Source organism: Stylophora pistillata, chromosome 4 (genome assembly GCF_964205215.1).
Source record: "Stylophora pistillata chromosome 4, jaStyPist1.2, whole genome shotgun sequence".
NCBI classification, from domain to species: domain Eukaryota; kingdom Metazoa; phylum Cnidaria; class Anthozoa; order Scleractinia; family Pocilloporidae; genus Stylophora; species Stylophora pistillata.
Window position 1 is genome coordinate 34,353,452 of NC_142522.1, and position 14,319 is coordinate 34,367,770.

Here is a 14,319-nt window from a genome sequence, read left to right on the forward strand (position 1 = left end):
GCTTCCTAATTGAGCAATTTCTACGTAGATTACGAATAGCAATCGGAAATGTTTACAGCGCAGAACATTGAGCAACATCCTTGTTCTTTTCTTCCTGTAAGTTCTTGAAAATATGTAAAATAATACATATGCTAAGCTATAGGTTAAATCCATAGATTCATAATAACAGCCAGTCTCTGGACAAAGGATTTCAAACTAAATCAAAGAAAAAAGCATTCTACAGATTTGAACATCAAAATCCAGCTTCCGTCAGTAAGTCAAAAAGGTCCGTAACCGTTTTTGTTGTTTTTATGAATCGCGTGGGTAGTTCAGAGTAGGCAAAATTAGATCTAGAAAATTAGTTTGAAAACATAATTTCATAACATCCTGTGCCGTGATGAAGAAATGAACTTTTGCCGCTGAAAATCCCAGCCGCAAGGCCCAAGGAGACAAAATATGGTCTTAACTAAAAACAGGATTCATCAAAAGGGACAATTCTGAAGTTCGTAGGTCACTTTTGAGCTCTGCGACTCAGCGTGTCGCGTGATATTTACCGAATTGTTTTGTGCGTTGTATGTTCTACTGTCATGATGTGTGTGGGTGTGCACGGAGGCAAAAACAGGCGCATCATTTCAACATTTGCATTTGGTATTGTCAGACGGACATGACGAGTTAAGCGGCTTTTTCAAAGGAATGAATCGTTATGAATATCGGGCAATATAGATACAATCTTGTACTCGTTCGTAAAAGCGGATAATAAGAGTTACGTACATCTTTTACAAGTGCCGGATTCCCTCGTTTTTATCCAAGTAAGTGGTATAAAACACACACCTTGTTGCCTTTGATAACATTTGACCCGACTGTAATATTCATGAACGATAGCAGAAAATGTGGCGTAGTTTACAGAGCTTGAACAGCCAATGAAAGTCTGAGAAAGTGTTTTTTTTTCTCTCTTTTTTTTAAAGTTAGCTATTTTGCCCGTGGCTAAAAGAATTTCTGTGTCCGTTTGGAATAAGTTTTTCTTTCTAATTGGCTCGTTACTCACGAATCCAGATGGGGTGCCTCAATTTAACAAACGTGTTTTCTGCAAATCAGTGGCGCAGTTTGGCTGGCTCCTCAGTGGTATAATTCAACTTTCTGCAACAATTGATTTCATAACTTCCTCTTTTATGAACAAGTTTAAAGACACAAACGGCCTCTCCTATTATCTCTCCATACCAGAAAACATCTTTCATAACTGCGGTGGCGTATCTTTTCTTCGCCGGATGCGGTCATAAAGCGCAGCTCACGCCATTCTACAAAGAAATTGAGTAGTGGTAAAGATTAGAAAATTAAACTAACTAGAAAATGCACAATCGATGGACTCTATTACTTTAAAACCAATTTTTCATTTTCATGTCCACGTTTAACTTTGACCGAATCTTGATCGTTTTAGAGAAGGGTCATGTAACGATCAAGAATCGTTTTGCGATCGAGATGCTTCCTATCGACCCGCTAAAAGAACTTGGCCTCGTTGCGAAATGATATTCAGGGTCTCGGGCGATTGCGGCGATCAATAATACAATGACTTTCGAGAAGGAGCACGATCCCTGTAGTTTCTGTTTACTTCAAAATTCTACACGAAGTCTTCCCGAATGCTTTGACTAAACTTCTTTTGCTCCCATGTTATCTGTCTTGGCGAAATATCTGACTATGGCGGGTTTTAAGTGCTATGAGAGGTTACTTGGTGAAATGAGCAAATGGTTTTTATTCAATGACACAGCATTATGAAACAAATACACTGAACTACCCCAGCGAGACAAAAAAGGCGAACCAGTAACCTTTAAGTTCAGATGCTCTACCTTTACTTACAGCAACGTCATAGGTGGTGCCTCGCGTAAAATATGCCGAATCAATGATAAATATCATGATAATAATAGTAAGAGAGATTATGATTTTTTATGAGTTTTCTCTGCCAGACACAAAAACCCAACTTTAACTAATTTTGTTCTCTTGCCCAAAACGTTCAAGTCGTAAGAAAAAATTCCAAAGGCGCCCAATAGGATATCGAACCTCTGATCTTCCGATAATTTCTTTAGTTGCTCTCAGCTTTTTGTAAACTCTTCCAAAAGAAGTAGCTTTGATTACTATGCTTTCACTTCTCCTGCCGCATAACAATGGAAGCAGTCGCACCTGATTTCAGTTCATCATGTGCTGCATGCCATATCTCAAACCTCCCCATAACTTTAAAGAGTTTCTAGTACCCTCTGAATTCATTACGCTTCGTAACTCCAAATTGTAAAATGAGCTTGATATTTTGTCCTTTTTCAGCATGCGAATTTCCGAAAGAGGATTGTTTCCTGCAGCTGTACTCGGTCTCATTTTAGTGATCTCAAAGGTTACAACTGCTGAAGCCTCGGGAGGGCACGGATTAACCGCATCCAAAGGCGGCACCGCCGTTCCACTCTCACCTCAAGAAATTGGCCAAGAATGGTGTAAAATGAGGCCGTTACCACAAACGATTCGCAAGCGCGGTTGTGAGACAAAAAAGATTGAAAACAACATGTGCTTCGGACAGTGCCGATCGTTCTTCATCCCACTTCGTAAAAGTGCTTTCGAATCGTGTTCGTTCTGTACGCCTGTCAATTCTACAACGTTAAAGGTTGTGTTGAACTGTCCAACCAGGAAAATTAAGAAAGTTGTCAAAAATGTTAAAATCATCACAGAATGTAGTTGCCGAGTGTGCGGTTTGAGGTACATTTAAAGTGTAGAAATAAAGTGTTACTCGATATTTTGTCGTCGCAATAAAGTTGTATTTAGGGAAGTACATATGCAAGGTTACAGTGAAAATGCACGCGTATTTTAGACAACTTAAAGTATTACTGTGTAATTGTATTGTATGTGAGTAAATCACAATTAATCTAATAAATTTCACACCGGGCTAGATTTCAACGAATATATTAGCTTCATATTGAAGACGTTTGATTAAGTTAGAGGTTGAATAAAAAAACGTTATGAAAAGTTAGAAAACTGAACACTTGATTTTTCTTCAAGGCTCACATTAACTCTTTTCCCTAATACAGAAACTGGTGTGGGTAAGTCGTTGATTTAGGCCCTGTCTATACTACGCTGGATTGATTTAAAATTGAATATTTAAGGCAGTTTTCGATTGACCCTTGATAAACCAAAACCAAGCAACCACAATGGCAAATCATAACTCAAAGGTTAACACCACCATTCAGTCGCTGAGAAATCAAGGCAAAACAGATAATCTACCAAGAGTTAGGGGAAACGCTTGTAAACAACTTTTGCCACTGATTCAGAGGATAGCTCAATTTTTCCAGAACGATCATAGGGCCAAGTATCGCGAAAACAAACTAATCCCGTATCACTTTCGACACCCAATCGAAAATTTCTCTAATTGATTTTTACAGTTAGCAGAACTGTTCACAATTATTTCGACGATGCACAGTCGCCAATCCTCTTTACATTTTTTGAGGGTAAAATTAGCCATTCACACGTACATGCACAAGATAGCATTCAAGTGTTTCAGCCGCGCTTGATTGCTGCAATTTAAAATTCACTCGGTATGAAGTGGAAGGAAAACGAGAAAACATTTATTTGAGAATGGACCACGCCTATGAGGCAAAGAAATTTGCACAGAGAAAGTCCTAGAGGACCTTCGACTACGCCCACCCTGCCAAACGAGAAGACTGTTTCAGATTGATTTGAAGGTGAATTCAATATGTTAAGAACTTCTAATAAATCAAAAGCTCTCTTTCTTATTCTCAGCAATAAAAATGATGGTAAATTTTAGTTAAACATTCTCAACTGAGGACCTCAATTGCAAGATGAAATTCAGGACCTATCTAGCATAAGCGTTCATCTTGCATATGACCACTTCAATTTAAAAAAAAATGCATCATGAATACTTTTGTGATATGGATGTTTGACTGGTACTTTGTACAGGACTTATTCTTCCAGTGTCATAAATAAGCAAGAATTACCTCAACAGTGGCCCTTTGGGGGTAATCATTCAAGTCTCTGTTATTCGGAGTAAGGCATGGGAAACCACCTACATGCAGAAAGAAAGCTAGACACAGCATTGTAGTGCAGTATAATAAGTAAGATATCAACAGCGAAGAAGGCCGTCCTTACAAAATCACAGTTTTATAGCTAAATGTAGCCTCGCCGTTTGCTCTCAGAAAAAAAAGAAAGAATTGAGTAAATGGCAGTTCAAAATCCGGTTAAAACGCTGAGAAAATCTGCCACAGCGTTTTATTTTTTTTATTTTATTTTACTTTATTAGAATCGCCGACAGGCAGGGACACCGCACCAGCTTGCGCCAATTACTGCGGGCCCAGTAAACACACCCATCCCACCCCAGGGAAGGACATCCATCACACAGTAATCTCGTGCGTGGGAAATTAACGTCTCCTACCCCTAACCCTGCAGGAGACGGGACCTCCATTTATTCGTCCCTATCCGAGAAGACTAGGATATCTAACCATTTCTTGATGTTATAGAAAGGTAGCATATTCTCCTCATTTATTTTAAGACCTTGAGTGTTGGTCCGGCGGGGCCTGGGCAAATGTGGCGTTTATTCGAAGGCGGCGCTTATTTAAAAATTGTACCAGACAAATTTACTTTTTCTATATTTTTATTCAACGGTACACCTATCTGTCAATTTTCCTATGGACTGATGCTAAACTGATAGTAAATCTAGAATTACGAGAGGAATTCACGCGGTGAAAAAACCCCGAGCGTTTCATGATAACCCGAGCAAAGAAATAAAGTCACTTTGAACTAAAGAACATCACATTTAAAGAATATAAATTGCCGATGTTGTGTTAAAATTGTTTTATGGTGTTTTTCTTGGTTATTTGGAATTCCTCGAATAAGCGCCGCATCGGGGGTTCGGCGCTTATTCGAGGGCGGCGCTTATTAACTTTTTTTGTCCCAGATGCAGCGCTTATTCGAGGGTGGCGCTTAATCGAGGGCGGCGCTTATTCGAGTAAATACGGTAAGACTGAAATAACGTTTAAACATGATTCAAGCATGATTCAAACTTCACAGCTCTCAATTCTTATGCATTGAAGGTTAGATTCATGCAAACCCATTCAATCCTATACTTTCAATTCACGCTGAAGCTGTTATTCCTCGCGCGTTTCAGATTGATTGTAGGATAGCAAACTGCTGTTGCACTCAAGTGCTTAAAAATAAGTCAACTCGAACTTACTGTATCGTTCATGGAAATAAAAACACACTACTTTATTTCAAATCCTTCTAAACCAGGATTCTTATCCTGATATTGATACATTAATAAACGAAATGACAAGAAACTAGATTTCGTTAAAATAAAGAGTATTTAGAGCTTTTCCTGTTTTTTATTATGTGCATATGGCTTCGTAATGATATCCATATTTTGTAATCACTTTTGTAATTGACATCTGTACCTTTGTAATTTTATTTATTTATTTTTTGTCATTAGAATAATATTATATTAAAATGTAATGGACACGTTTCTCATACTACCTGCCTCGATTAGCTTCGCTATTTTGCAGGTAGTCTTCATTTATAAGTTAAATTGTGAATATAAATAAAGATGTTCTTGTTGTTGTTGTTGTTGTTGTTGGAAAAAAAACCACTCTACTTGACTTAGAGTTATTACTATTTTTTGGGGAAAAAATGACGCAACAAAAGTATCGTACGATTCCTTGAACTACACGGCGATTGGAGGAGAGTGGAGTTTGGACTCTGCCCACATCGGGCCACTTTCTGATTTATTTATTAGGCCACCCATCGGCAGCCGGCAAAGGACTGGGACTGTTTATAAAGCTTACAAAGCACTGTGGTCTGTGTGTTCCTTTCTCCAAGAACTTTCAACATTTGTGGATTTTTCAACGTAACAGGAATCCATCGTCTTGTCGTGTTTACTTCAGATTTCTTTCAGCAGATCTTATGAGTTCTCGGATGGAAGTCTTGCGCTGTTTCAATTGCGACCACACTGGTAGAAGGCACGAGGAATTTTTCAATATTACTAAAATTCATCCGTCATTTGCTGAGAAAGCAGACTCAGAAAGTGAAGAACAAGGACACGACAAGTTTCTGAAAGAAAACGCTTTCCTAGTGTGTTGTGATTGCGTCTACGATCGTCTACAAGAGTGTCATAGCTGTGCCAAGAAAGCGCCTCTGTGCATGTTCAAAATTGCGGAGTGGTTTACCGACAAGAAAAATCGGAATTGTATCGATTGTGCTGCAACTCTCGAGGCGCTTGCATTATTTCAGACCGGCTATCATTCCAGTGTGATCATTCGCCAGTGCTCGGTTTGTCGCCATTTTAAATATTTACCGTCGTTTATCAATTGGAGAAAACACCAACCGCACGAAACATTAAAAGATTGCTTCGAGTGCCAACTCCGGCGAGATATCGTGCAATATAAGAGGAAAGTTCGAGATCGATACGAAGAAAAACTTCAACAAGAACCTGTTCTTGGTGATGACATCCAACCGTCAAGGACAGGTGGCAAAGAACGGTTTGAGGAGACACTCGCGCAACAGGGAGCAACATACGCGTCTGTTGTTTCGAAAGGATTCTCTGATGGTAAATCGTCGTATACTACGAGCGACGAAGGCCATTTGAGAACTAAACAAAACACTGCACTTCTAAACGCTCCGATCGAAAGTGGACAACACAGAGGAAAGAGCCTTAGCACTGGTTTAGAAGGTAAGAGGCGCCGTATAGATTGCAGGTGTTTCCCTCCAAAAATTGTATTCACCCCCTAGACTTGCCCCTCATTTAACGTATATGATCTGAATTCACGTTTCCTTAAAATAAATCGCTCCATATTTTTTTCATCCAAACAGAAACAACATCACACTCATTTTATGATAAGGGCTTGTGTAGTGATGAAAATATTTTAAGTTGATCGTGCAATTGGTCAATATTTACTATTCTATTAAGCATTACTGATGCAGGTATTTCCAGCCTCTGAAAATTTGTTGAGCTTATCTAACCGGAGTCTGTTTTATTGATTAATAGGGCACATTTCTCTTTATTAATTGGACTGAAATAATTATACATGTAACACGAAGATTACATGTTGTTTGCGATCACAGCGGAAACCAATTGTTTCCGGTGAGGAAACTTCCATCAAATTTGCAGTTTGATGTCAGTAGAAGCAGACCTTCTACATTAAAAATTACATCATCGTTCAATATTCAATGTACATGTATTTGATGAAAAATCTTCAGTGATGCATGTTTTGTAAGATTCTATAGTAGCTTTCTGATCAATACTGCACGTGAAAACTCAACTCTCACGTGACACTATCAAAAATTGTGGAATTTTGAACTTCTGAGCTATTATTGATACAATTTGTTGACAGTGGTTTTCAGACACCATACTTTGGCTCATTAAACAGTTACTGTAGAAAATATTTGAACATAATATGAGCACAAACAGCCTAGGCAGTTTAAGAGCAGTTTTAGCAAGGACCATTTGAATTTGCGTTTTAAACAAGAGTATCTTGTGAAGAAGAAATACCTTTAAATGAAAATAAAATAAAATGGCTTACACACATACCTTGTTTTGATGTTATCTCCTCAATCATCTGTTTTCTTCTGAAGTCATTTCAAAGCCATTCTGTAGACGTTAATTGCTCTCAAGTTCTTCTGCCAACCATAAATAATTTTAAGGCTTGAAGGAAGACAAAAAGACTCAAGCTGACCAACTTAATTTAAAACTTGATGGAATTTGTCTATTCTCTTAAGAACTTCCATCTTTAGACCTTCCAACTTCCCCAAAAACACTCATTTTTAATGGGCTTGCAGTTTGTATCATTTCATTTCTGCAGAGGTATAGGCTCGTAATGTTAACAAAGGGATTTAAACTGTCAGGGCTCAACACTAACTTTTCAACTTACGAGCCAAGTGGCTAGTGAGAACTTAGATTTTACAACAATTTCAGTTTGTTTTGTCAACGCCTTACCAGGGTTGTCAAAAAGCGCCGGCGACCGGTGATATTGCCAGCTACTTTTCCAGTTGCGCTGGCGACAGTTCGTCAGTAAAAAAAGAACCAAAAGAAAAAAGAAAGAAAGAAAACTGAAGGTAAAAAGGAAGGTTTTGAATCTATTGAAACCAAGAATGAAGTGTCTCATATTGTGGAGTAATGATAAAGAAAAGAAAACACAACAAAACAAGAATCAGAAGTAATTTAGTGTTTTGTATTTCGGAACACTTCTCAACGATTTTCACTGGATGTAATCGAATGCCCACCGACATGACTAGACGCAAAATGGCTGCCTGTTGTTTTCTGTGTGCTACTTAGATTAGTTTGTTTTATGAATTTCTTGAATCCGCTGTTGCTTGATACTAATTTGGTGTTTCACTTGAAAACTAAATGGGAAATAATCTTGAGCTAGCACTTTCTGAGTCATTTGCACTTTAATACAATTTTACAATTCACCGTTTTGATAAGCAACTACACATCATGTCAAATAATTTCTCACGATCAAAACACGATAAAGATTTCAGGTTGTACTGATAGCAAGATAGCATTTGGTATTTTTGAGTTATAGAAAAAATCAAAAGAAGATAGAATCCTGTTTGGAACCAGTAGTCTCTTTCAATTCTACACTTACTCTACACTGTTGAGGGAAAGCACTGGTACTCCAAACTTTTTTATTTTGCAAAAAAATTTGTGCTGTTTGTGTTTGGGTGAAAAATGAAAGTAATTTCTTTTCTCACAACTTGAACTCAGTTGCGACACATCTTTGGTGGTCTGGTTAATGTGACATTTCAGTAAATTAAAATCACTAAAATCATTAAATCTTCTAGAGTGGTAAAAGGAATAGTAACTGTTGCCAGTTAGAATAGTGCAAACATATAAAAATTGCTTCAAGGAGAGGCAATTTTCAGCTAGTGGAAGAACCCTACATTCATTTTGCTTCAGGGAGCTTTGCCCCCTGGACTCCCAATGGGCACTGCCCCTGTACCCTGCTAGGGGCCTTGGCAGCCCCCAGAACCCCCGCCTAGAGCAGGGGCTTCCACCTAGAGTGGGAGGTTACCTGGGTTGACTGATCATGGGTAGGCAAGAGTTAAGTTCAAGCATTGACAACAGAGTACAAAATTGACCATTTTTCTTCTTCAACTTACACTCAGTGAATACAGTTTGTATGATGCAACTTTGAAAAAGTGGTCCATTTGTTTGCAGAATCATTTTGTACCAAAGTACTTGAAGCCCTGAAGACTTCATTTAACCAGCTAGAGGAGAAAACTAAGCTAGAGCTCAAGCTTTTGCAGTCCGATCCACACTTTTGGAAGGTTGCACTGCGGGACAAACTTTTGAGAGTGTCACAACTATTTTCGAGCCAGGCAACTGACCAAATTCAGTTTAATGATGCAGAATCACGCTGGGCTTATCTCGGAACTTACACAGCAGCTCATGCCACCTTGATTCATGCTGTAGTGACGTCAGGTCAATTTGAGCCTCTCACAGAATTTGTAAAGAAAAGTCAAAATCTGGAGAGGTTTGTGTACTTTAACATAATTATTATTTATGGACCATAGATATTTTCCATGTTTCTGATGAATTACTCTTTGATTAAGAGTGTGCATTGGTGTACATGTATGTTAGACTATATTAATGTAAGTGAAGGAACCTCTACAGCAAAGTGGCTGCTTCTCAGCCCCACTTAATTTATTCTTTTACAGAACTGATGTAAAATTCAAATCTCATTTTCAAGCACCTACTGAAATTTTGTTATGCTTGCTGGATGAGGGTCATCAAATTAACAGGAAACCAGGCTAGGTATTAATAAAAGTTTATTTGTTTTTTTTTGTTTTTGTTTTTTTTTTTCAGGCTGCAAGTGTGTTGCATTGGTGCAGGACCTGGTAGTGAGATTCTAGGTCTCTATCAGCTACTTCCATCCAAGACACAGTGGTTACTTTTAGACAACTGTGAACAGTGGTCACACACAGCTCAGATTCTGTTGCAGGATGTCTGCAATGTATCTTTCCATTACAGTGCTTTTGACATCTGTAACAGCATCAGCCGTGGAAGCAGGGGAAAATCACCACCATCAGCAAACTATGCTTTCAAAAAGGTAAATATAAAAGCAACATGTAAATTCTGTAATTCACAGCTACATGTATCTCATTGACTTTTTGGAGGAAATACTTCCAAGAAAGAAAAATTCCCTCAATTCTGACCCAGAGTCTGTATTTCAATGAATGTACAGTTGTAGTGGCTTCTTTTAATCTGAAATTGGACCAGAATTAACTACCTCCTGTCAATGTCTTTCTTTTTCAAATAAGTAAATGGTTGATGAATGGCTGTAAGGTGAACCAAACAGGGAAGTCAGAAAGCTTGATTTTCCATTTCTAGACAACATCATATAATGTGGTTAGATGACTTGTCTAGATCTTCAAATAGTGTTTTGGGGGTTGTTCTTTTTGGGATGTAGGTAATGACAGGATCCTTGTCGAGATCTTTTGAGTTCTCGGAGAGATTTTGTAGTTTGTTATTTATCTGTACATTTGCTGTAGTTAGTTATTCTTCAAAATACATTTGATTAATCACCAATACCATAAAGGATCCTGATTGACCCAGTCAAAATTTTCATCAGGAAATAATTATTCTTCCTGCTGGTAATGTTGAAGTCAGCACTAGTGTCAGTGGAAATGACGACCATGTTGAATTTTGATCTCCCCCTCTAAGAAAAAACTATTTCTGTCAAGATTACCAGTTGTATTGTCCCTAAGATTGAAAAAAACGTTTTTCTTGTTATTACCTTCAGGCAAAACTGTTCCTGTTATCAAAATTTGTGTCTGCTGTTCAGAATCTCCCAGGATCTTTCCAGTATCTCCTTGACATTGTTAAGCGAGCCTCCCCAGGATCATTATTCCTCTTTGTGGACAATGCGCACATTCAAACCAAGAACTTCATAGAAGACTTGATATTCCCCTCGCATGATAGCACAGAGCAAGAGGAGTACAAAGAAAACAAATCATTTAGGTTGTATACTACTTATGCAGAACTTAACTCCGACCGCGAGGAAGGTTTAAAGTCGGCTGCCATGTGTGAATGGGTGAGTCTTATCAGTTACTGGCTGGACAGGAACCCAATATTGGACTTGAGGGTTAATATTCATCTGGCTGTCAAAAAAGGGTGAGAGCTACAAACTGAAGAAGACAGCAGCCACAACATTACTGCATTTTAGTATACTTGGTATTTTTTAGTTTGAAATGAAAATTTTCACTATGAATTTTTCCCAAGGGATAAATAATGTAATGAAATTTATATTTATTGAACAATAATATTTACTTATTTTTCTTTAAAATTAACTTTTTCTCACTATATTTTGCCTGTATTAGAGATCTGTTTGAATTCATGTTTTTATTTGCCTCAAAGGATTGGAATATGACAGGTCACAAATTTATTGATATGATTGCTATCTCTTTAAATTTCTTATCAGTTAATACATTGGAAAAAGAGAGAGGTTTGTCATTTTTTACAATTCTAGTTAAAAAAAAAAAACAAACAAGCAAACAAACAAAAAATAAATAAAAAATTCTGTGACAAGAATATTAAGAAACCAAAAATCATGAAAAAAGAAAACTCACTTATGATAGTTTAAAAAAATGACATTTCCAGGGAAACCCATTTTGAGACAAAAAAGAGGGCAAAACAAAACTATTGCACAAACTTGCTGAGACACATTTCTGCTAAGACACAAGCTAGGATAACTAACTTACATAAATGCAAGTCTTAAAGGTAGTGGCCAGAACTTCTTGACACTATCCTTTTTTATTTATCTGGACAAATCTATCATTTGTTAATCTTGGGGTTTGTCTTAGCCTGACCTTTTCAGTTTTCCCTGCATTTTTAAATTTCTTATCAAACCCCGAATGAATCAGTAAACTTTTCCAAATAGGGTTTTGCACATCATATTTTTTTTTTCTAAATGTGAGGATCATAACGAATGTCTGTTGATTTTATTTACTGAGTGCATTTCCATGATAACAATAATACTGGTTTTATTTTATATTTGGGAAAAGTAATTTTTGGCAAATGTGCATGAATGGGGCTGGCTCCAGTTACATCATTCTTTTGGCTTTCTGATTACATTGTACCAGTTCTTCAGATGAATCTTATTACCACTCCAATCTCAAACTGGATTTTCACATTCTAAGCAACCATATGCAGAAATCCTGGTTGTTCAGAATATGGGCTCTCCTTTGAGATAAAAGTGTAGTTTGTTGTACATAGTCCATAGCTTGTTTTGGTTACAGCAATCACAACTCTTCAATTTCAAATCCAGATTGCAATTTATCCAGCCAAGATATTCAGTCTGAACAACCAGGACCCATCTGTATTGGCATTAGATACATGAATATGTCAGCACTTTTGTCTATTCTGTTCAGGAGATATTAATCAGGAAGCAGTCAATACTGCTCATTTATTCTTGACTGATTGGTAAAAGCCTTCAACTATTGAAGTATTCTTCCTTGCCAACCAAACTGGTTTGGTATTATAAAGAATTCTGTTTGTGACATGCCTCAGTCCATATTGGAAGTAACATTGTGAGAAAATCAGTGCCTTGTAATGAATTAGTTGTGTAAAAATTATATAAAGCAACCAAAAAAATCAGGGATTTTACATTTGGGATGTATGTACAAAAGTAATTAGAAACTAGAAAGCAATGGGTCTTGAGTTGCTCATATGTGTCAAGTCAGATACTGACTTAAAGGGCTTTGACTCTTTTTACTGATAACTACACAAATTTTCCCCTAAGAGGACTGTCAAACAGACAAGGGACTAGAATCAGTGAATTATCAGAAGGCAAATATTGTCTTGAGTCTACATAGCCCCAAATGCATATGAATAGCTTATTGGTACCATAAATGTATGACCATGAGTTATGGGTATTACAAGTTGCATTTAGATCTCCAGCGGGTTTATGTTAAGTTGGGTTAAGATTTCTTTGCAAATTTTCATAGCCATTTAATTGACATCATTCCCAGGAGGAAGATGTACAATGGTAGTTCATTTTAAAGTGTACATACTAGTTTCATTTAAAATAGAAGTAAATTAAGATTAAAAAAAAAAATTAAAAACTCTGATATCCCTTAAAAAAACATAAACCATTTATTTTGATGTAAATGTAAATAAGAGTATTTACAAAGTACAATAACTGGTTAAGATCTCATGCTTTGGTACAATGTATGTCTTAAGTAATTTCCTTGAAAATCTGAGTTTAATGCTTTAGCTGTTAACATGGACATATGAAAACATGTAAAAATATTTCATGGGGATGCTTGTTGTCCTAATGCCATTCCATAAAAGTTTGCAGGAGGAGCTGTCTTGTTTTTATGTCCTAATCAAGGGAATTACCCTATGCAGGTTGAGTCAAAAATAATTGAAGAAAAGCATCAGAAATTGTAGATCCTTGAGTGATGTGAAGGTTACAATGTACAACCTTTGAAAATTTTCTTAGGGTACCAAACATCACTTTTAAATTAGGACTCTTTAGTCTACACTTTTGTTATGCCTGTGGTATTGATACAGGAGCATGTTGATAAAGCAGTAGTTACAGTTGTGTAATATTGTAACCTGATATTGGTTACCACTGAAAGCTCTATTTGTTACCAGGCTGGTCCTTTCAGGATTTTTGTTGCCAGTGAAAATACAGTTGTTTGTATATGAAAGGTGTGGGTGGTCTTTCTTATCAGAGTGGCGTAAGGAATTCATAGTTGATATCTGAGTACATGAATTTAAAGGGGCTCTGAACCAACATAAAGAACTTAATAAAAGTAGCAGAACTAATTCTCTTCTTTTACAGTTGCCATAAGTACAGCAAAAACAAAAACTTGTGACATTTGGGGTATTCAAACTATTTCTCTTATTGTTGCCATCAAATTTTAAACTAATTTACCTTTCAAATGATGCAGTTATTGATAGATACATTACAGCTTTACAGCTTTAGGAAATTGTCACTGGCTGGACGGGTGTATGCAGAAATCTTCCGTAGGGGGGCGGCACAATTTCACTTTGTCAGGAATTAAGCATCCCTTTGTTTGAGTTATAAACTTTGTCAATCAATTTCATCCTGGCTTCCATTTCAGTAGTGCCTCTCTAAAATTGACTAAAAACATGGCAAGATTTCCATATAACCCCATACTTTAATTATGCATAGAGTGTTGCAAAGAAACCTGTATATTTAGTCTTTATGAAATGAATGCATAATTAATGTATGGGGTTATATGGAAATCTATCCAAAAACATTATTACTTGTTAGTTATGTGGAGTTGGGGAGTTACATGAATTAATATTTTCTACCAGCATCGTGAATAATTATC

At 37.0% G+C, this 14,319-nt stretch overlaps 1 protein-coding gene and 1 pseudogene across 1 annotated transcript; both read left to right on the top strand.

Moving 5' to 3' along the window:
• The first annotated feature begins 893 nt into the window (after nt 1-893).
• LOC148733468 (uncharacterized) lies at nt 894-2,785 on the top strand (annotated as a pseudogene).
• A 3,021-nt stretch (nt 2,786-5,806) lies between these two features.
• On the top strand, nt 5,807-13,668 carry LOC111322921 (uncharacterized). Its single transcript, XM_088757808.1, has 4 exons — nt 5,807-6,685; nt 9,173-9,488; nt 9,821-10,064; nt 10,758-13,668. Exons 1-4 carry the CDS (start codon nt 5,920-5,922, stop codon nt 11,130-11,132), a joined length of 1,701 nt encoding a protein of 566 aa, XP_088613934.1. The 5' UTR covers nt 5,807-5,919; the 3' UTR covers nt 11,133-13,668.
• Nucleotides 13,669-14,319: the final 651 nt, after the last annotated feature.

Excerpts from the sequence above, each read along its gene's own strand:
- LOC111322921 (XM_088757808.1), top strand. The coding sequence starts at position 5,920 with ATGAGTTCTCGGATGGAAGTCTTGCGCTGTTTCAATTGCGACCACACT. Across the intron at positions 6,686-9,172 it reads CCTTAGCACTGGTTTAGAAG|AATCATTTTGTACCAAAGTA; the intron begins GTAAGAGGCGCC and ends ATTTGTTTGCAG. Across the intron at positions 10,065-10,757 it reads CAAACTATGCTTTCAAAAAG|GCAAAACTGTTCCTGTTATC; the intron begins GTAAATATAAAA and ends TATTACCTTCAG.